The following is a 23,561-nucleotide window of genomic DNA, read 5'->3' as shown; positions in this document are numbered from 1 at the left end:
CAGCAAGACTAAGATGATTAAGATCTTTTGTCTTCTTGATGATAGCCACGTTCATATCCCACAATTTCGGAAGTGAATTCAATAGCTTTTTGTTTATCTCAAACTTAGACAAGAAGATCCCAGCTATATTCATCTCAGTAGTAAGTGTAGTAAATCGCTGCAACTGAGTTTCGAGGGTTTCTTCAGGGATATAATCGAAAATGTTGAAATTTTGTCTTAACATATCCTGACGACTCTCTTTCATGTTTTCAACTCCCTCGTAGACCTTAAAATCAATTAAAAAGCACAACTAGAAGCTAAGATAAAACTTAAACGTCAAATTTAAAAATGCTCTTTTTCTCAAAAGTCAAACTTAAAAGTCAAATTTAAAAAGTCAAACTTGAAAATGTCAAACTTAAAAGTCAAACCGAAAAGCTAAGTTTGAAAATTTAAAAGTCAAACGATAAAGTCAAAGTTTAAAATCAAAGGTCAAACCTGAAAGTCAAAATCAAAAATTTAAATAAAAAGTCAAAAAAAATAAATTTTTTTTATTATTTTTATTATACTATTATTATTATTATTAATTTTAATTTTTTTTTATTTTGGATGAAAAAGAAATTTAAAATTAAAATTTAGTTTTGGGATTAAAAGTGTAAAAAATGCGAAATTGGAACCGAAAAAGACGCTTTATCAATTATTTTCGGAAGGAGTTTATCATCTAGCAAGCTAGATGATTTGGTAAGGCACTGAAGGGATGCGAGCTGGAGGTCGCGGGTTCGATCCAGAGCACCTCCAAAATTCGCGTCTTATTTTTGATGCGAGGCGAGGAAGCGAGCTGCTGAGTGCGAGGCTGCTGAACCAGAAACGATGTTGAGCCGTAAACCACCAAGGACCGTGAACTCTGAAACCCTAGCCGCCGGCCGCAAACTCCGCTACACCCTCGCAGATTTCGACCAAGAACACCGATTTTTCGACTTTGAAGCTCCAAAACTCGATCAAAAACCTTTTTTTATGAAAAACACGAAGAACAAACCCCCCTTATTTTTCAGAGATCTATCCAAAAACGCAAGAATATTTTGAAAATAAGATCAAATAATGCTCCAAATCTGATAAAATTGACTGATACAACCAAGCTCTGATACCAATTGTAAGTCCCTAATCTACTTGTGTATCAATCAGATCCGTTTGATGATGCGGAATCGCAATCAAACGGATGAAGTCAGATCAAATAGAAGAGAAGGAGAAGAAGAATAATATGAATCTTCAATGTATTGATAAATAGAATGATGATCCGGATATAAGAGATTCACACACACACATAAGCTCCTATGTTCTCTTCTGTTCATCAATCTCTACTCTTCACCCCTAACACCTATATATATATATATATATATATATATATATATATATATACAAGGGGAACATGGGCCGGAGAACATGGGTCGTAAATGGGTTTACGTCTGTAAACCTGTTTACGGCCGTAAATACAGTCGTAAACACGTATACGGCCGTAAACACCAAGTTGTTTACGATCCAAGACAAAAAAATACATTTTTATAGAAAAGTAAAGTATAAACCATATTTTTGACCCAACAGTTAAAGTGGTGGTGTTGGTTGAAAGTAGTGATTGAAGGTGGTGGTGGTGGTGGTGGTAGCGTTGGCTGAAATTGGTGGTAGTAGTTGTGGAGGAAGTTGGAATATCCCTTTCAGTATTGCTCCACATTCTAAGCTTTTGTTTTAGTATTTGTAGTTTCTTTCTAAAAGACATCATCATATTCTGACAAAATTGCAAAAATGGTCTCTATGGTTGGTAAATTTGTGTGCTTTTGGTCCAAAACGAAATGTTGGTGCACTACTAGTCCAAAATTGGATCTTTCTATTGTTTTTAGTCCCTATCTACTTAAAAAGACTATTATTCCCTTATAATTTGTTTTTCCATTTTTTTATTATCAGTTTTTATTCAAAATAAAAAAATAAAATAAAAATAAAATAAAATAAAATCAACCATACTTATTTTTCATTCCCGTTCAAACCCTAGCCCATTCCCAAATTACAAAAAAAATTGGTTGTCGTCTACAACCTTGATCTAAGAACCTCCACAGTCAACGATGCATCTATACTCGTCTTCCACCATCGGCAATCTCCCCCACTGCCTCCCCCTCCCTCTTTTAACCTGTCGACGCCTTCTTGATGGGCGAATTGATTTCTAGAACCATTTTCAATTATTGGATCTGAGGGGGGAAATTTCTAGAACTGAAACATTTGAAAAGATTGTAGGTTTTGATATTGGTTGCAAGTTGCAGGTTTATTCTTGATTTTGATTTGGTATGGTTTGGTGTTGAATTTCAATTTGATTTGAGGATAAAATTTTGTGGTTGTCGGAGATGAAACGTGAAAATGGTATGAGATGGTGTTTGTGGGTAGAGGTTGATCGAAGATGGTTGTTGATGAAAAGAGGTTGAAACACACACATACACACATTATCCCTACTAGGTCCTCCCGTTCTCAAACAACAATGAAGAAATCGAGCATCAATAGATAACGTTCTTAAATTGGTGAAATCCTATAAGTTCTTGAAGTGCTTCGATGTATTCCATATTCAATCTATTTTTTTCACTTCTCCGATCTATAGTTTTCTAGTTATCACTACTAGAAAAACAGCCTTTTACAACGCTCATTGCGCGTCGTAAAAGGCTCAGACGACACGCAAATGCGCGTCAAGGAAGGCCCTGTCATAAAGAGAGACGACGAGCTTTTGCGCATCGTCTATAGACGACGCACATTTACGACGCTCATTTACGACGCGCAATTACGATGCGCGTTTACGACACGCAATGCGTATCAAGGAAGGCCCTGTCATAAAGGAAGATAACACGCATTCGCGTGTCGTAACCTTACGACACGCGTGTTAATGACACGCAATGCTTATCAAGAAAGTCCCTATCAAGAAAGGCCATGTCATAAATGAAGATGACACACATTTTTGCGTATCGTAAATTTAAATATTTAAAAAAAATTTATATATTTATTGATTTTTAAATTAAATTTGCATTTAATTTCTCATAATAGAAATAAAATACCATATACAAAAAATACAATCGTTTGCATAATATAAAATAAAATTTCATACTCAAAAAATAAAATAAATTGCACAAATTATAATGTCATACAAAGAATCATTCAAATGTTAAACAAAAATAATACATTGCTAACATGGGTTATACATTTCTATAAAACTAACAAATAATCATACAACTTTGTTTCTTACTGGAAACGTTTCATGTTATTTGTTTCTACCAACACCTTGTGTGCGTACCACCTGCTTAATGTGTACTGGAAAGGAATGTCCAACATGATTACAAGTCTCCCTTAATCTTGATTACTCACCTGCTTAAGTAGAATGTTGTTGTTGAGAAGGTTACCTAGCAATAGAGATAAACACAACACCTCTCCCACAATCACAACATCATTTACAGAAAAAGGGTTATCAATTACTTTCATTAAGATTTTCATTCAATAACAAAAATATTAAATAAAAGGGTGAAACAAATAACTTACTTTTGATAAGTTGATCTCCCTTAGAGCAAACACAGCTAAAGCATTGAACAAGACCCTAGGGCCTTCTTCTAATGGTTATTACATATTGTATTAAAGAGTGTACATCTAGTCAAGAGGAAGTACCTGATCTGGATCCATGGCAGCAAAAAGCTTTGATGCAACTGCTATATCTGAGAGAGAAAGAGCAGCATGTACTTCATCGATAAAAGAAAAAGAGGAAAATCATTTTTAACTATTCCACCGGTAGCTCATTTTTTACTATTCGACCCGGTCAGATTTGAAGAGAGTCAAACCCGACCAAACACCATGAAGACCAAAACCCGAGGGAGCATAGAAAAGAAAAGCAGACGATAAAATCCCAACAAGCTTCTACAGTGAAAAACATATTAATCCAAGGGCAAATACGTAATTTTATATTCATGTCTAAAAAAAAGCATACCATGGAATAAGCAGCATACGGGAAGTCTGAAACGCCATAATGCAAACCATCAACAATAACCGCCATATTGCAGCCAAAGTAACACCAATCACAAAACCAATCTAAAGAAAATAATAAACATTAATTTTTATAAAATAAAAACATTTTTATATATTATATAAAGAAAATAATTATTAATTAACATTACAGTCAGCACGAAGTATGTGATATCCTTCACGAATCTATAATCCCCTTTTGAAACCAAACTAGCAATCAACGCCTAAAACAAAAGAAAATAAAAAAATGGTTAAGAAGTCAACTAATTGACAAATAGTCAAACATTTTTCTTAAACTATATGTCAAGTCAAGTCAAGTCAATGTCAACATTTGATGAATTTATACCTGACCAGATGCAACTAATGCATCTGTAATAAGAGAAACAGCCAACCAAACTTGTAGACATATAGGATGAAGCAGTAGAGTAGAGTACCTTGACCATTTCGTTTTATGCTGTCAGCAACTAGTCTCGCCCTTGCAACTGTACCATACTCATCTTACCAGCAAGTATGTTTTCTTCTTTCATTTAAGAACCAAAACCCTAAAAACATTATATAGAATTATAAAAATTTTAATAAAATTCTAAGGGAATAATACCTCAAGAATATGTAGACGTGAATTCACAGGTAATTCAGCATTTAACACAGCAGATTTTATACCAAACTGTCAAAAAATATATAAAAAGTTTTATTAAAATCTATAATAGGTACCAAAAAAAAGATTAATTTAATGGGAAAAATAATACCTGATCAAGATAAAGTTTTAATCTAAAACTTGTGTCAATTGTATTTGTAAATATCAAGACTTTCTTTTGAACAAGATCCAACTTCAAAATTGCAAGAATGTAAAGAAGCTTATCTCAATAACTGCATTGTATCTAAATATAAAAGTAAAATAAATAAATAAAGATTCAATCAACTTTACAATGTATGAAAGAAATGCCCTAAAAGAAGTTTGTTAAATAAGTATACAAGATTTTAGCTCTTAAGCTCTTACCCAAAATTGTTGAACATTTTTTGGGACAATTTCATCCTTTCCATCACCAACTTCTGGTAAAGTAAGAATATAGAGATTTTGTAGATAAAGCTTCTTCAAGCTTTCAACATCATCACTGAAAAATTTTCATCAGAATTAATTGAATGAAGAAATTGCAGGGGCAGAAATGGAAATACCATCTTATAAGAAGTGATAATGACACAAAAAAACCTTGAGGTAGTAGACATGAGAAGGCATTACCATCTTTTAGGAATGTGAGTTTTGAGATCTTTGAGATTCTTTTCATATCCATATGTAAAAAGAAGATGTGCCTGATTTACTAACATGAATCAGTACTTTAATAAAGAGTATTATAATTTTTTATAGAAAGAAAAGAATTCATACCTTATCAATAATAAGAATTTAAAGAGAATCATGAACAGATTTTGCTTGAAGAACACCTGATGAAAGACATCTTTGGACACAAGCTGGAGTAGAAACAAAGATATGAGGAGGCCGTGAAAATGATGTTGCCTGGAAATTGGAAAACAAATGCAAAAATTACCAATTTACCATTGAACTTTATAATATTGAAGAACTAAATTGGATTTTGTATAAAATTTTTACAAAAACTAACAATTTTAGAGAAATTTGGTTCACCCGTCAACTGGATTGCTTTCAGCTGCACTCTGCATAACTCAATTAGCGATAACACCTCTGAATAAACCTGTTAATACCCAACAAAGATTAAAAACGTCAAAAAAAAAACAGCCTATGAAATGCATTGTTACAAGGGATTAAGAGTTTTTACTATTGAAATGATTAATTGACTTATTATCTTCTTTTAGAAGTCAATAAGTTTAACTTATAAAATTATCTTTTTGTCACCACTAATAATATTAGTAGTTTTCAAAAACTGACGTAAAATGGCTTATAACTATTTGAGATAAAATGACAAAATTACCCTCTTTCTATCTTAATAAACATACACCTGACTTCTTTTCTTCGTCCCCGGGTTTCTATCTTGTTCTTCACAAAAAGGACACCTGAACTGCCATTACTAAGTCTTTTATTGGGGTCCCACTTCCTTTAGTTTTTTGTGACTGCCATTCTTCTGTTTTTTGTGACTGTCATTTGGATGTAGTATCTGAATACAGAATTAAGCCACATTTATTATTGGAATGGTTTTGATTTCAGTCTGAAGAAGTTTGCAAACCCCACCAGCTCTACATCATCATTTGTGACAATTAATTTAGTTAAAACTTTTAACCATAATTGCTTTAAAAAAAAGTTTTTATTTCATATTCTTAACAAGTTCAGCTAATAATTATATAAATACACTACAACTCTTATCTTAAAAATATAAATTTTGAAACAAACAAGTAAATAAAACAGGGGAAACAAACAAGTACATTGTTAATATGACTCAAAAGTAATGAATATTTATTTTGTTTTTCATTTTAAAAATACAAAATAATGAAGCTTACATTCTAGCAAAAGCTATATGAGCAACCACAGGTAACATCAAATGTTCCACCACCAACAATGAAGTCCACAACATAGTCACAACCAGGGGCAGGACACTATTTTGTCTAAAATGAAAAGAAAAAAGGATAATATATTAGTGAATAAGGGGATAATATGTGATGATTTTTAGTTATAATAATTTATATTACCTTTCTATTGTCTTCCACAAAAATGTCACATGTCAAACAAGTACAGTAAGTTGATAGAGCCCAAAGGGTACTGTACTATTTACTTCCAAACGCTGATAATATTGGAACTTGAACCCAAGAATATGTGAAGCATTAGACTGCAAGAAACACCCATAATAGAAGAGATTGGATAATGTACAATTGACTCCATTCATGAGTAATAGCAGCTAGGTCCCAACAATTTCAAAACCTTTTTTTGCCTTTTGTTAAAGTCAAACCATCTGCCACAGGTAGCCTCTCATCATCTTCACAGCAGCAAACAAGGAGATTAGTCAGCCAAACATTACGCTGATGCCCGACAGATTTAGCTTCTTCCTGTAAAGCATTTGTTAAGTTATTGGTCAAAATACACAGCTCACAAACTGGCATGAAAAGCACTTGTTAAGTTATTGGACAAATTCTATAAACACAAATAAAAGCATTCAAGTAACAATAATAGAAATCCAAACATTTAAAACTTACCTGCAGCTTCTAAAGCAGCAACAAGGGTTTTTTTCTTTGAAATCTGTTGATGTCAATCTTGATGTCTGTAAGTTTCAACCTCTTGAAGTTCATTTGTCCTCTTACCATGTCATGAGCATCAATAAGTGCCTATTAATCAAATAAAAATGGAGGTAGTTAATACATCAACATCTATAGCAGATTACATGTTTCTTTGAATCCATAGAACAAAAGCCACCAGTGACCAGACATGATCACATGGAACATCTCCAATTCCTAATATTAGTATTTTGGTACAACCAATTTCAAGCATTTTGAATACCTTTGATTTGAATTACACGGTGGTTTTCTCACAGAGGCAAATGATCGAACACCTGGTGTGCACAGGAAAATAACAGCAGGTAGCCATAGCTATAACCAGAGCCATGGAAGCAAATCTGAAGCTTAATAATCTGAACGGTTTTTTTTAAACATCGGTATTGGAGCTGCTTATAGCCATAGAAGCAATCAAGACTCGCAAAGCTAGTTATAGCCATGGAAGTAATCAAGACTCTCAAACGAACAAGACTCTCAAATGAACTAGAGTTGTTACCTGTATTGTGTAGATGCACAGATGGACCAGAATCCAACAGGAGAGAATCTAGATTCACTAATTCACAGATGGACCAAACACACATACATCAGATACCATAAAGCTGAAGATGAAACAAAAGTGAGGAGTGAAGATGAAAATTGACAAATTAACAAAAAAAAAACCATACAAATTAACCGATTTAACTCACAGTTTCAAAAACCGAACAAAATCATGTGTTCAGACCAATCACATTCGTTTCTCACCTTCTCTATCTTCTCATCAACAGTGAAATCGTTTATCTTATCGGGTGAGGTATAAAAGTGTTGATGGAAGAAGGTCGATTGTAAGGACGTGGAGGGAAGGAGGAGATATTCCCAAGTTCGATTCGGTATTTCCTGTGTTGTTTCATCAGACACAACTGTGTTGATGTCGATTTCATTATATGCACTCCGAACTCTTACAGACGATGGGGTTCAATGCTGCTGGTGGCGGTTAGGGCTTCCAAAGGGAAGGGATAGAGAGTGTAGAGGTAAAGGAAGACGGCTGGTTCAAAAGGATTCACAGCCTCACAGTTATATTAGGGTTCATTGGTAGAGGATTATAGAAGGAGGAGGAGATACGTACATGGCGGGGTGTTTAATTTTTTGGGATTTCATTTCCCCCCTGTAGGCTATTAAAAAAATGGAGAACGCGCGCCTTCCTAAAAAAATATAAAACGACAGCTTTAGAGGACACGCTTTTTTCGTTAGGTGCCCTCCGTGTTTTAATTTTTTTTCTTGAAACACTAATTTAAGGGCACGCAAAAATGCGTGTCCTTTATCCTTCAATTTTTGGAAACCTGACATTATTTTGAAGGGCACACAAAAATGCATACCGTAAATCTGTGAGTGTCATTGTTTGCGTGTCATTAAAGGGTATTTTTCTTGTAGTGTATTGTGCTTTGATGTCCACATCGAGGAGACAAAATTAAATAGATATTGATGGTGTAGACGGGTGGTAATGGTGTTGATCAATAGTGGTGGTAGTGGTGATCGGAATATGAAAGTTGGCTTAGGTGAGGAGTCTCCGGTAGCTTCTGTGGTGGAGATGGAGGAAGATATGTTGGCAACAATTTATTGAAGATTTTGAGGTGGTAGTGGTTGACGATGATGGAGGCGGTGGATTGAAGTCAGGTGTTTGGTCTTTACGAGAGAGAGAGAGAGAGAGAGAGAGAGAGAGAAAGAGACGTGGTGAATTGTTGACTTAAGAGTGGGGTGGGTTTTTTTGGTTTTTTTTAATTAAAATAATAAGAAATTAAATAAAAGAAATTAAAAAAGAATCATTTAAGGGTATAATTGTCATTTTAGGTAGGGTTTGGACCAAAACTACAAGAAAATGATAACCATAGGGACCAAAATCACACAAGGTATCTAAAATTGGACCACCGTTGCACCACCAAAACTTTTTAGACCAAAACCACAAAATTTTGCCTACCACAGGGACCATTTTTGCAATTTTGTCTCATATTCTCCTCCGAAACGCCATCAATTTTCTAGGGAACCTCGACCAACTTTGTGTTAGAATTTTGGGGTATGAGAACACTTGGAATTCTGAAAATCGTGATGTCACTTTGAAATTGAAGTATTTATGTGGTACTCTCGAAATCAGCAATTGGATAAGAATCAAAAATAAGGTGCAAGAATAGAGAGTGTTTTTTATGAATTCCGTATGTACCCAAAATAACGACCAAAAAGTGGTTATAAACCTCTATGTCTGAAAACTATCACAAAGCAGTTTTCTATGTCTGAAAAATACACAAACTGTCACAAGATAGTTTCCAACAGTCACAAAACCGGATTTTCAACAAGAGTCAAGACAAATTAAAAAACGAGTTAATTTTCTAAAAATTGTGCCCCTTGGACCCCGTCAAGGAGGCCACCCCTTGGACCCCGCTTCCAGGGGCGCTGCCTCCGGATCCACGTTCTTTCAAGGGCTTTGCCCGTAAATAATAATCTACTTTTAATCTTGAACAAAATTACACATGTGCACTCCGCACCACTATCACTTGTTTAGTATTTATCAAGATTGTTTAATGTCAACAAATTAATCTATTACACTTAAATACTATTAATGAAACAAATCACCAACACTTTGCGAACTCATCATGCAAAAACAAAGACTGACAATATAGAACGAAGTTCCGCTAAAATTCATGATTGCCTCTCTCAAAAGAATAAGTCGGTTATCGCGGTCAAGAATCAATCCATTTGGTTCTATTTAAAGAAAGTTTTTCTTCTTTTAGAAAAATTGTATTTCTGCTTACAGCATTGTCTTATATTCATTATCAATGTTCCATTACCTCGTCCTGGACACCATTGACTGAAACCCTCGGAATTTGAACTTGTGACTTCTATAAAAAAAAATCATTGTCTTACCAAGTGAATTATCAGATGATGGTTAAAAAAATATTTATTGTTTATTTAGAAATTCAAACCTTTATTAGTTTTACTCCTTTTTAGAAAAATGTCTATATTAATTGTAAATTTTAATGAAACACAATCACATACACATGTTCTCTATAACTATGCATATATGAAATTGTGTTTAAAAGAAAATGTATAATCTTCACCAATGTTTTAAATACCGTTAGGCATGACGTGACAGCAATGTCAAGCTCAAACTTTTGCGAGTTGTGGCTTGTTTGTACGCAGTGACGAGTCTAGAATAGAAAACCATGTGGTTCACTAATTTTTCTATATACATTTTTCTATGTAAATTCAAATATTTTTATTGGTAAGGTATGACCTAAATACTTTTTAAGGTAGGTCGCCAAAAAATTTCTATAGAAATTTTAGATAAATTGAAAAAAATATAGGTGGGTCCTAGGACCAACGTTCCTTACACGTTGTCTCGCCACTGGTTGTACGACATGACTTCAGACGACAATTTTGTATATATTCAATTATTCTATATATTATTATTCATTTTTATATACATATCACTACAAGAAAGTCGGGCATTAGCGGCGACGATTGTCGCCGCGAAGATAGGGGCAGTCACCACTAAAGGTATTAGTGGCGACCGGTCGCTGCAAAAAGGTATTAGCGGCGACATGTAACGCGTCAATTAGATGTCGTCGCTAATGTCAGGAGTCGCTGCTAAAGGCGTCATCGGTAATGGTAACATTTATTGTAGTGTATTGTCTTAAGACGACATTTTGTTAAATTTAGTCGCCAAATACAAGTCTTGGAGCCATGACAAAACCATATCGAGCTTTTTAGAACCTTTATCTTCACCGATGCTACTTCTAAACTCTAATTTTTTATATATAGAAAATATTGTGATGTATGCATTTTTTTTAAATTATTATGCTTATGTATGATTGATGATGATAGGAATGCAATATGAGACAACTTTGTATGTAAATTAATACTATATAACTTGTGAAAAGTAAAGTCGATCATAAGGAATTAATGATTGGCATCTAAGTTGACATATTCAAAAGAAATTATCTATTGATTAAAAGTAGTTAGGCTTTAGTGGCTTTCAAGCAATGCCAAAAACCTATGAAGCCATGTTTAACAGGTTATAAATCTTTTATTCAATAAAAATCAATATGTCAATGGTACTGTATTTTTCCATAGAAAAACTTGATAGATGTGATATCCTAAATGATAGATAGCTAGCTGTATCAAGTAATTTTAATCAACGTATGCTGTTCTGAAAGTCTATTTCTTGATGCTTATAATCATTAGGCTTGGACAAAATTTCACAAAGAACAAAATAAATTAATCTAATATATACAACAACAAAAATGAGTATAGATGTTTTCCACTTCGGGTAACTCATTTATCCTGATATATTCACGATATTGGTAAACTAAACTAAACTAAAGTTGATGGACATTAAGCGAAAAGAAGTAGGTTAGGGATTCTATGAGATGTTCTTTCCAATAGTAGATTGGCATTTTACAATATTAGCCCTTCATATATGTTATATGTACCTATAAGGAGTCATATAAGAAGAAGGCTTTCATATTGTAGCCTTCAAGTAACAACCCAATCCATCTAAGTAAAAACCAGCGCGACCATAAAACCCTGCAAACGTACCTTCATCCCATGGCACTGAAAAACGAGTCCCTGTCTCATTACCAAAAGGCCCGCACGTCTTTTTGGTTGTCTTAAAACACAATGATGAGATTACTATATAATTTGCATAACGTCCGGTCGTTTTCCCAACTGTTCCTAGTATCTCGGTTATCTCCTCATCAACATCGAAGTTAACCTACAAAAAGCAACAATAATCATATTGCTAAAAAGACAATAATCACATAGTATTAAGGTTCTCTCTTGTTATGTCTTAACATTTTGAGACATTTAACATTAACAAATAATATTAAGGTTGTCTGTTTATGGATCACTTTTGACTTTTGACTTTTTAATCACTATCATATAATTTGGTAGATATGTTCATGAATAGACTGTTGCATCTTCTTTTCATTTTTTTTTTAATATTAAAGACTTGTCACCTCAGAAATTCTGCCACCGCTAGGGCCGCCGCTGCCACCATGACGTTGAGAAGAATCCAACGTCCCACTAAAATCTTGAGTTGTAAAACCAATAGAATAAAGCCAATCCTCGTGATCTATCGTTATCTTCCGAAGCTTCTGGTTGCTATCAAGCTGCAACGACCATGGGGATCCACCTGTGCTCGATCCCCATAACCCAATTCGTACGATTTTCCGACAACCCTAGCATTAAATAGCATAAAGTTTATGATTATCAGTTCAAGTTCTTTACAAGATTACACCAGATCTTTCACAAGTAAGATAACTTACGATTTGAAATTCCAACGAGATTTGTAGCTGTTCGATGACCATTGCCATCGTCGGACGTTTTTTCCTATCTATTTTCAGGCATTGATTAGCGATTCTGGAGAACACTCGCAACGAATCGGGCTTTATTTGTTTCAGAATACCGGGAAAAATAATTTCGTCTAGTTTCCCCTCTTCATAACGGAGTTGAGCCAAGTGAGATAAGAACCGACGTTCGTCGTCATATTTTCCGATCATCGCAAGCCTTCCACACAAGATTTCAAATAAAATCACACCAAAAGAATACACATCCGACTCTTTTGTAAGAACTCCTGTCGATACGTATAGCGGATCAACATAGCCAAATGTTCCAGCGGCATTCGTAACAAGAAAAGTGAACTCCTGATTCGTTGGACCTATTTTTGACAACCCAAAATCGGAAATTTTTGCTTCCCAATTATCATCCAATAAGACATTAGAGCTTTTAATGTCACGATGTAAAACCCTGTGCCCCTCTCCGACACCGGTATGTAGATAATTTAGTCCACGAGCAGCACCAAGACATATCAGAAGCCGTTGCACCCATGTAAGATGATCGGTGGCCAGATACTTATCGAGGCTTCCGCGACCCTCGTGCTCGTAAATAATGATTTTCTCGTCACCTTCTTCGCAGAATCCAACAAGAGAGACCAGATTTTCGTGTTTGTAACTAGAGAGCATGAAGATCTCCATCAAGAACTCATTTTGTCCTTGCCCACCCTTCACGTCTAGCCGCTTTACAGCGACGGTGGTGGATGGTCTAGTGGATCTGGTGGCAGTGGCAGAGGCAGATGCAGAGACTGGGAGTTGGCCTTTGTTCGGTGGCCGATTTGATGTCTTCAACTGGAATTTTAAGGTGGTCGAGTTCTTGGATTAGAGACATGAGATTACGGCTCTTTAATTAGTAACAGGAATATTATAGTGGAAAATTGGAAAATAAAATTTGTGAAATGAAAATTGAAAGACGGAGTCGTTACTAATAATTAGGGGGGGGGGGGGAGATTGTGATAAGAACGAAGAAGTATTTTATAGAACTTACCAAAACCATTTGTAATTTTTTGAAATGTTTAAAATTATATAAATTTTCAAAATTAAAACACAGTGATAAATAACCTATTGTTAAACTATAACTTTTCAAAATTGAGAAATGTTTCAAAATTATGTTCTATTAAAAAAACAAGTCGTGGCATATAAAAAATCTAATAATAAAATCATGGATGCCAAGCTAATGCAATTCATATTATCATATCTTTCGTATAAATCTGGCAATCTGCAATGCTTTTGTCACTACCACAAGCATCACAAAATTCATCATGTGGTATCTAATACGATTTATGTTCTCTAACTATGATACACGAAACATTTGTCGAAAATTTTGCATGAATGATTCTCAAAACGTTAATAAACCGCGAATCCAACAACTGAAGATAACATCCCACCAGTTGAGCTGGTGAATATTAACTCCTTGTATATTTATCTATTTTTACCAATGTTTGCTTCTTTCCTCTAATTTAATTTTGCATGAGTATTTATGGATAATAAAAATTAAATGAAGTGGAGGGTCATCCTATGGATGATGATGAAGATGTTATTAATGAGGGTATCGGTGATGACCAATGAAAGTGAATAAGTGATTGTTGGGAAAATTAGGGTATGCGGTGGAGATCTTGATACCAGTTCGGATCGTGATATCACTTTCCGAACTGATATTTCTATCATATGCCTGGGTTACAAAAATTTAGCCTAGGATAATCCAAGCAAACACTTACGTTTCTAGGCACAGAAAACGTAAGCTATTATGTTAAAGGGTTCTGTAAATGTGTGATGAAAAACGAGAGCTAAAGAACGTAACCCCCTTCTGAAAAGAATAATTGTTTATATACTAAACATGATTAGGGTTTCATTATGGTTGGGCCGTCATTAGTTGCATTGGTAGCCAGTAATATTAATCCAGATTAAGGTTACCAAAACTAACGAGTTTTGTTAGTTTTACCATAATCACCCTCAAGAAATTGAGTTTTTCATTAGTTTTACCGCTAGGGGCGCTGCCCCTTTAGAAACCCCGGACCCGGGGGCGCTACCCCCGGACCCCCAACTAGTTGTCGTACCGGCTTCTGACTCGATCTTATACATATGTGCACTCCACACAACCCCATACATGTATTAGAGTACAAATCATGAAGCCCCTTAACTCACATATTAGTTCCAGTTACTTAAAATAATACAGTAACACTAAAATCACCAACAGTAATGATATAGGAAATGAGGTTGATGATGAAGGTCAACAGGATGCCTCCAAGAAGAGAACTAAACCTTCTAGAGAATAATCAAAACAAAAAAAGAAGTTTGCTTTTGATAAAGATGGTGATTGTTAGCCTCCATTCTTATCACTTTGTCATGTCAGCTTTTTGATTGTCACCTTATTTTTCTTTTTTAACATCTAAACTTAGCATTTGATAGGGGTAGTGACACACTTAGCACTCCATTTTTTCTTTTTTTTAGTTTAAATAAATTACTTTATTTTAATATACAAACATTTTTTACGCATAAATATTAAACAAATTTTATTTTTTTAAACACGAATAGTTATAGTATTGGAATTGTAATTGAAATTTTTGAATTTTTATAATTAAAATGTACATAAATGAGGGAGTGGTTGAAAGTTAAATGAAAAGTAAATGAGAAAGCGAATTCTTTATAAAAGTATATGAAATAAATTAAGCCGTGGAAAATAAATGAGAAAGTAATTGGCAAATAAATACAAAATATATGAAATAAAGTAGTTGAAATTGCCTTCTTCCACCTAACTTTGAATTTGGTCAATGCAATCCATTAAATGTGTCTTCCACCAGTTGGACTCTCTCTCCCCTCGCTACAATGGCAATGACTTTTCGTTAACAATCTCCCTAGCGAGAGCTAGGGGTGGTGTTCATCAACTTGCAGAGAGGATGGCAAGTTGTTTTAGCGAGGCCACTCTTCCCCATCTTAGTAATAGGTTAAGGGATTGTGCGTTGTAGTGGGGATGGTTTAGATGGGCTTATGGTTCATCTTTTTTTATACATCTTTTATTTTCCATGGTACATTTTTCTGATATAACCACTAATCACGTTTCTTTATGTTACCATTTGGGCTGCCTTTCTATATACTTTTTGGGCTTTTTGGTACAAATGGGTGGATGGTACAAGTTAGTCATATTAAACCTTATGGAATGTAATGTTTCCCCAATCAATCTTTATGTGATTGTGTGCCTTACATTACCAATGGCTGCAAATGATCAATGTTAATTTCCTTATTTGTATGTGACATTACGATTAATTAATAGGATGTATTTCCAGCACATTACATTAATTTAAGTGTTAGTATATAATTTAGCGAGGAAAGATAAGTAGCTGGTAAAGATTGGTGCAGTTAGACGGTAGCATTTGGTAATATTGTCCACCTAGTATACTTTAATTTCAGTTCTAGGATATGGTTTACGAGTTTAGTTGGTGATGAAACTATACAATGGTAATACTGTAAAGCTTTTACATGCAATGAGCCGAGTCCAAAACAAAGTTTCAACAAGTTGATGACATGATGGATTGGATTGGATTGGATTGGATTAGTTGGTTAGAGCAGTCGGTCTAGTTTTATTTTCCACATAACAAACCAACTATAACACTATTCATTCAAGCTAATTAAGCTCTCCATTTTTTGTTTTGTTTTGTTTTAAAGAGAAGCACAAAGAAATGTTAAAACAATTTAGTGGGGTAAAGTTTTAACCATTCAATCCCAATCTGTATCCCTCCAGGTGCTCTTAAAGTTAATCCATCCGAAACACAATTAACATTATTAGACCCGGCAGCCTAATACGGGTTGTAGCGTCGTCCTCCTCCTCCTCGACCTCCACTGTCATTACCCCGCCTATGACCACCACCTGAGCCGCCTCCTCCCCCACTCCGACCACCACCACCTCTTGGCTGTTGTGGCATGGCCTGTGGTGAGTGTGGCTGCATACCTGGTTGTTGCCTGTTTTTGCAAATAAAAAAATGAATAGTGAAAAAAGACATTTAAACAGAAAAACCGCCTAAATCCTCCTCTTCCACTTACAGGACGTATCCAATCCTTCCGTCAGGCAAAAGCATTGGCATCATGGCCATACCAGCTGTTGAAGGTCCCCTTCCGTATATAAGTGGCGGCTGCAGTAACCCATGAATAATGCTTTCATTGTTTTTATAAAGAAAAGATAGATAAGTGTTGGTTGTGAGCTACCTGTCCATAGGCGGCTGCACCATATCCTGCACCCAAACCACCATATGCACCACCTACCAAGCCGCCATAACCAACACGAGGAGGGTGGTGGTTTGGAAGTAAAGCCGCCTTATTCTGGTTGTTTGAAGATCCTCCAGATGATTTCTGGTCTGCTTGTGGCTTAGCAAGTGAGCACTCCAATACTTGACCTATATTATATATAAACCATCTCAATCAAAAGAGCATAAAAATTGTTTTGATCGTGAGAGAGAGAAGTATGCAGTATTGCAGTATGTATGTATTTACCATCTAACTCATACTTCTCGGTGTTCTTAAGAGCCTTCATGACACTTGATCTATCTGCAAAATGAACAAAACCAAACCTACTCCTCTCGTGGCCTGCTTTTGCAGGAGGGAGAACCACTTTTATGATCTTTCCATGGTGCTCGAATATCTTTTCTAGCTCATCTTGAGTCACATTCTTTGGTAGATTCTTCACATACACTGCCTTCACCTATACATATATATACATGACTTCACTAGTCAACAACTTGACTTTAATAGATTATATATATATATATAAAAACCAATGCACCTTCACACCTACCTGAGAAGAAGCTGAAGACTCTGCATTTTTGGGGTCAGCCCAGCTGACAGTTGGAGCATTATCATCAAGTTTAAATTTAGGGTTCAGCATTTTTTGTCTCGAATACTCTGCACATGCATGGTTATAATACTCAATGAAAGCAAATCCACGGTTCCTCCTAGGGTTTTGTGGATCCTGTAAAAAAAAAAGTTGGTTTTTGAGAACCACATTATATATAATTAATATATCCTACAAACAACCAATTAGTGATGGTATCTATTGATACCTTTAGCAGCTCCACAGAATTGATCCCTGGTCCAACCTTTCTCACAACTTTTTCCATGTCTTCCAATGTCCAACTTTTTGGAACATTACCAATAAATAACTTATGTTTTGCTTGAGATGTTGAGCACCTCACCCTTTTACCCTGAGATATTAATTAACAAACAAACAACAATAACTCCTTAGCCAATAGCTTCATATTATTTATTGTTTCTAAAAAGAATGATAATGATAATTGTAACAAGCAATACCTTCAGCTCCTTAGTATTAAGCTCCTTGATGGCAGTAGAAGCCAACTCCTTGGTCCTGAAGGTCACAAAAGCATACCCCTTATTCTCGGATGCATCTTTGCCCCTCATTATCCGAACCTGTTTGTTTCTTATTTATTAATTAAACATATATTTATTTATTTATTTATAATGTAGTGAGAGAAAGAGAAAAAGAGAAGGTTACCTCTGTGACTTCTCCAATGGATTCACAAAACTTTTTGACATCATCTTCGGAAACATCTAGAGGAATTCCACCAAGATATACTTCTGAACCATAAGGAGGAAGGGCAAGAAGCTCTGCATACTTCTTCTCTTCATCAGCATCAGCATTTTCCATTTCTTCATCCTCCCCGGCTTTCTGTCTGTCTGCTTCATCATCAGCATCTTCCTCCTCCTCCTCTTCTTCTTCTTCTTCATCTTCCTCAACTTCTTCTTCTTCTTCAACCTCTTCCTCTTCTTCTTCCTCCACTTCTTCCTCTACTTCCTCATATTCAACCTCCTCTTCAACAGCCTCCTCTTCAAAGTCCACCTGCTCTTCTGTTTCAGATGCTGCTTTTTCCACAGCCTTTGGAGATTCCTCAGCCTTGGAAGCTGCCCTTGCCCGGGTGGTCCTTGGCATCTTATTGTTATGTATCTAGGAATAAAAGCTTGAACAGCAACTGGGATAGATACACAGAAGCCAGAAGAAGCATTTACAGAAGAAAGAAGAGAGCAATGGGAACAAGATTCAAAAGGAGAAAAGGAGTGGCAAAGTGAGAACAACAGTGATAGAAATAGAATCTGTGCCATTAGATATGATATGATATGATATGGTTTTGCTCAAGGAGACTTCAAAATTGGCAAATCATACGTGAAAGAGACAACTGTGAATGACTCAATTCTCAAAATGATATGTGGAAAATTGCATCTAGCTTTCTACCATCAACAATGCAGCAATAATGAGAAGGTGGAAGAGCAGACAATAAGGTTTGAGATATCAAAAAAATAATATATGTTCATGCACAGCAAAGTCAAATAAAAGATGGGAAACTATGTCCAGGCAGGCATGGTCAAAGGAGAGCTAAATGGGTTGATTTGATTTGGTCAACAACAAATTTATAGCATCAAAATTTATCAAGAAAGATGGGATTAATTTTCCTGTTTCCTGCAGCAAGTTAATGCACAGGGGCTGAGAATATACTCTCCAATGAGCAATTCAAAAATGCACAAAAGCAGTGCTTAATAGGAGTATCATTATCATATAAGCCAACTCACTCACATAACAATGTGCATGAGAGTGCTTGTCACCTTTATATAACTTTTATACATCTTTTACACAACAAACAACAAAAACATATATAAAAATTGCAAGAGAAAACAGAAATGTGATTAGAGAAAGCAATTAAGCAAAAAAAGGCTGCTGCTAAATCATTGGTCATCTAATGCTACTAATACAATTTACACCAACATGCCTCACAAAAAAACTCATCCATATTCTCATTGCCATGCAAAAACAATAAGCTCTAGCCCACATGTGCTTTACAGCTGCATCATCAAGAATAGTGGTTTATATACAATACACTAAGACATATTCGCAGCTTTTCTTTTGCTTCAGTGGATAGGTTTAAGGTTGTACAAGTGAAATGAATACATATAGTAAGAGGTTGTTAAGAACTAGTCCTACATTCTTTGGGGATAAGATTATGGATTGGAATAACAAGAAATCAGAGGTTTCTTTTTTGGGCCTAGTTAAATTATCTTGCTGTGATAAAAGAAGAAAAGAAAAAGACGTTAAAGATGAACAGCATGGGAAGAGCTGTCTTTGGTTGATGAAGATTTAGAGACTTCTGAAGCAACCATGCACATAGTTGAGATGCAAACCTTCAATTACTGCATAAGGGTACCTAGAGCATTGAAATGAGGTGCAACTTTGCCCTAACAAGGTGGTTGATACTTCTCACTAACCTACTTCCATTGTTGAATGTGTCAATGGAGCTAGACAACTAGACAACATTTTCACAAAAGTCTCTTCAAAGAACACAATGATTCGATAGCCTTGTAAACATGTTTAAAATGTATGTCCAAGGTTAATGGGGAGTGCTATCATTAAAAAATGTATCACTGCTCGCTAGTTATGTCATTTTGGTAAACTAATTGTCTTTAAGGTCTTCCCAGGGTTTCACACTTTCAACAAATTGGCCAATTTGTATTCTATATACCCTTATCTTGATCAATGATACAATCATGCTTTCTCCACCCAAACCTCATTAGCCGAAATAAATGCATTCCTTTTATCTCCCCCAAAAAATTTTACCTGATCAAAGCTCAAATGTGTAACATGTAATAAGTCGATTCATATGAGCAAAGCAGATCTAAGCTTCCAAACCTAGTGTGATCAAGAACTAATAGATTCAAAAATAACATAGGAACCTATTCTTAGTGAGTTAGTGAAAGTTCTCATATTGTTCTTCTAGGATGGAGACTTCAAGAAATCATTCCAAGAAAACAAGAAATGTAGAGGAGCTGCATCATGCTCAACTAAAGCCGCCAAAGGAGTGTATTATATTTGCATACAAAGATGTGGCATCTACATTTCTTTATTGCTTTTCAGTATTGTTCCTATATATCTAATTCTACAAAGAAACCTCAACCACTTCAAAAGATTTGAACATTATGGTTCATGAAGGGAATGGAAGAAACATACAGTGATTCAAACCACCTAACAGTTAATGAATCCTAATGCTCACTTATATTTGCTTGATAATTATAAAGTTCTTCATTTACAACCCTTCACCCGTGTTGGCTAACTGATACCAAAAAACTGGTCCCAGCTCCCTACTTATATGTTATCAAACTAGCTATAGCAACACATGGTCTTAGGCACTGACATCTTTTATGATAGATAGATGTCTATATACACCTAGCATCATTAATATGCTACTACATATCTTCAAAGTGCCCTTAAATCAACATTATGTAAAGCTGATTTGAATAAAGAATCAAGCATAGCCAGTTGTAGAGATTCATCTTCCAAGTTGATTTATAAATTCCCTTCTATTATTGAAAACATTAATAACCCATATGCGTCAAAAGTCAAAACATACATGCCATTACCATAGGCACGGTTAACGGGTTAAGTAGAAGACAGATTTGCAAATTAAATATGTTCTTGAAGACTACAGCAAACCCTAAAACAGCCGGAATCAACCTAAAATTGAACACGATGACCGGAATACTCTCAAATCTCGAAAAATATAACAAAGAATAAGAGGAGTTTACACAGCCCAGCAATAAGCTCAGCTGTAAAAATTACCACTTACAATGTAAAATGCAATGTCAATTTCCATCATAGGCCTAATGGTTGCTAGTTTCTATTTTCTCTTAGTACACGAATCCGAAGCCCGGCATGTCATATTGATCAATAACGAATAGAATAATCATACTTGACCAGATACATATACAATTTTTTTACAATATTTTCCTTATCTTCGTATAATATAAAACCGTATGTCAGAGAAATAATAAAGGTTGATTATGTCTTACCTGTATGCGGAGGTAGATGACTGATCTCGAATGACGACGACGGTAAAATATATGCCGGTCGGAGATTATGGTGTCGGAAGAAAGGAGGAGCGGCGCTGAAGCCTGAAATGTTGCAGGTTAGGTTTAGTTTTACCCTCTTTCAATCCCTTCTATATTTATTTCAGAATTACGGAGATATTTTTTTCGAATAGAAAAAAGAAAAATTGGCTGGCAAATGACATTTCCATCCTTATTTTATTCTCACTTCATTTATAGAAACGCAAATATATTTTCATAATTCAATAAGTTTGTTAGAAAAACGACAGTACTATAGTAGGTCGGAGAATTTTGGAAGTTCATGTAAAACATCTCCCTTTTATTTGGGGTAACGAATCGAAAGAACTTTCAATGTTATTTATATTTAAATTTTGAATTTTTTTGTGTTTGATTTATCCTTTAAGTATTTATATTTTATTCTTATAATTGGTTGGTCCAACGGATCATAAAGTATAAAATATAAACAACTTCAAATAATTTAAAAATAAATCAAACATAAAAATAAAAAAATAAAAAAATAATAAATGATTAAATATAAACAAAATTAAAATTTTATTGCCTCTTTAAATCATTATCATTTTTTATAATCTATTAGCTTATTTTGTTTATTGGTACAAATTATTTATATTAATAATTTTAATTTCAATCAATATATTTTCATGATTTTAATCCTAGTCTATAAGATTAACTTTAAATTCCAGTTTCTTTATGCATTCATGTTTTATGTTTACACTTATAATTAAGTTTTATGTCATAATTGGACATCATTTACAAAACACTATTACGCTATTTATAACGAAGTATTGTGAACGCAACTCTATTTATGCATTATATAACAAAACATATGTTTCAAGCTATATCACAAGATATAAGAACGAAGAGTTCCAACGAAACATTATCGATGGCATATTAGTTGTTACATGTCACCACTAAAGATAATTGTTGCTACTCTGTATACCTTTGGCGACAACATATGTAGCTCGTTATACTCTTTAATCTTGTAGTGAAAACAAATATATTTTTTTAATGGATAATGATTTAAAAGGGTAATATACTTTTTAATTTGTATACATGTTGTTATTGAGTTTTTTTTTCGTTCATATTTGTTCCATCAACTTGTTAAATTGTCCTTGTGACAGGTTACTATAGGTAAGTCGGAAAAATTCACTTAATAGGATAATATATTTCTCACTTTCTACATATTTAGTCATTAATATTATTTGCACGTTTAATCCTTAATATTTTTTTGTTACAAAATAAGTCTTTGTTGTTTTGTACACATTCAATATTTATGAACGGTTTCTGTAGGTTTTTCTTACGATATTTTTACATAGGACAATTATTAATGAGGTGTTCGGGGTTGTTCATGTTTATGGTCACTACGTCTCGATTGCTTGGTGTTCAAGTTTGTGTTATGAATGTCGTAACTTATTCATACGATCTCAGATTTTAAAAATATTTATGTCAATGCATTCATATTTGAGTCTACAACAATTTTCATTTAGATTATCCTGTTAAAAAGTTACGATATTATATATATATATATATATATATATATATATATATATATATAACATTCATACATAAATTCATAAAGAATGCATGTATATAAAGATCATAAGTAGAAATATATTACTTTTTAACGGGATTAATCTAAACGAAGGTTGTATGCGACTTAATTACAAACGTGTGGATATAAAGATAATTAAAATTTAAGATCGTATGAAGAAGTTACAACATTCATAACACAATACCTAAACTAAACCACAAGGCCTAAGCAACTTATATTACTATTATTAAAAAGTAATATATTTTTATTTATGATTTTATAAAATAAAATAAAATGTACATACATATATTCATAAATAACGCATTTATATAAAGATCGTAAGTAAAAATATTTTACTTTTTAACGGAAGTAATCTAAACGAAAGTTATAGTAGACTTAAATATGTACGCATGGAAATAATTATCGTTAAAATTCGAGATCGTATGAACAACTTATGTCGCTTGGATCACAAGATGTAACCGAAACACAAGAGCTAAGTAACCAAGTAGTTGTGTTTGTGGTGGTCAAAAGCATCAACA

The 23,561-nt window shown here is 34.3% G+C and overlaps 2 protein-coding genes and 1 long non-coding RNA gene across 4 annotated transcripts; all 3 read right to left on the bottom strand.

Annotated features, from left to right (window-relative positions):
* Positions 1-3,101: 3,101 nt before the first annotated feature.
* Positions 3,102-8,336, bottom strand: LOC145032944 (uncharacterized). Of its 2 annotated transcripts, none has more exons than XR_013677236.1 (17): positions 7,926-8,336; positions 7,466-7,792; positions 7,165-7,293; positions 6,893-7,017; positions 6,664-6,800; positions 6,475-6,579; positions 5,952-6,134; positions 5,625-5,714; positions 5,393-5,521; positions 5,249-5,319; positions 5,009-5,123; positions 4,758-4,889; positions 4,610-4,675; positions 4,446-4,553; positions 4,164-4,235; positions 3,977-4,077; positions 3,102-3,903 (listed from the first exon to the last, which is right to left on the bottom strand). It is a non-coding gene; the product is annotated as an uncharacterized LOC145032944 (long non-coding RNA). The 2 variants fall into 2 exon arrangements; XR_013677237.1 differs by having other exon boundaries at positions 4,446-4,528.
* Positions 8,337-11,532: 3,196 nt separating this feature from the next.
* LOC145032943 (receptor-like protein kinase HERK 1) lies at positions 11,533-13,522 on the bottom strand. Its single transcript, XM_078981909.1, has 3 exons — positions 12,534-13,522; positions 12,225-12,446; positions 11,533-11,980 (listed from the first exon to the last, which is right to left on the bottom strand). The coding sequence occupies exons 1-3, from the start codon at positions 13,239-13,241 to the stop codon at positions 11,729-11,731; spliced, it is 1,182 nt and encodes a 393-aa protein (XP_078838035.1). The 5' UTR covers positions 13,242-13,522; the 3' UTR covers positions 11,533-11,728.
* A 2,693-nt stretch (positions 13,523-16,215) lies between these two features.
* Positions 16,216-21,590, bottom strand: LOC145032941 (RNA-binding (RRM/RBD/RNP motifs) family protein). The gene is made up of 9 exons (XM_078981908.1): positions 21,438-21,590; positions 18,100-18,574; positions 17,898-18,014; positions 17,651-17,791; positions 17,386-17,559; positions 17,085-17,292; positions 16,800-16,987; positions 16,638-16,726; positions 16,216-16,556 (listed from the first exon to the last, which is right to left on the bottom strand). Exons 2-9 carry the CDS (start codon positions 18,532-18,534, stop codon positions 16,394-16,396), a joined length of 1,515 nt encoding a protein of 504 aa, XP_078838034.1. The 5' UTR covers positions 18,535-18,574; positions 21,438-21,590; the 3' UTR covers positions 16,216-16,393.
* Between the last annotated feature and the right edge of the window lie 1,971 nt (positions 21,591-23,561).

The sequence above is a fragment of the Lactuca saligna genome, chromosome 2, assembly GCF_052625555.1.
Source record: "Lactuca saligna cultivar CGN05327 chromosome 2, ASM5262555v1, whole genome shotgun sequence".
NCBI lineage: Eukaryota > Viridiplantae > Streptophyta > Magnoliopsida > Asterales > Asteraceae > Lactuca > Lactuca saligna.
This window is presented reverse-complemented; position numbering and strand designations above follow the sequence as displayed.

Coding starts and splice junctions, on each gene's coding strand:
- LOC145032943 (XM_078981909.1), bottom strand. CDS start 13,241: ATGGAGATCTTCATGCTCTCTAGTTACAAACACGAAAATCTGGTCTCT. Junction 12,447..12,533: donor TCTCGTTGGAATTTCAAATC/GTAAGTTATCTT, acceptor ATTTAATGCTAG/GGTTGTCGGAAAATCGTACG. Junction 11,981..12,224: donor GCGGTGGCAGAATTTCTGAG/GTGACAAGTCTT, acceptor TGCTTTTTGTAG/GTTAACTTCGATGTTGATGA.
- LOC145032941 (XM_078981908.1), bottom strand. CDS start 18,534: ATGCCAAGGACCACCCGGGCAAGGGCAGCTTCCAAGGCTGAGGAATCT. Junction 18,015..18,099: donor CCATTGGAGAAGTCACAGAG/GTAACCTTCTCT, acceptor AGAAACAAACAG/GTTCGGATAATGAGGGGCAA. Junction 17,792..17,897: donor TTAATACTAAGGAGCTGAAG/GTATTGCTTGTT, acceptor TTAATATCTCAG/GGTAAAAGGGTGAGGTGCTC.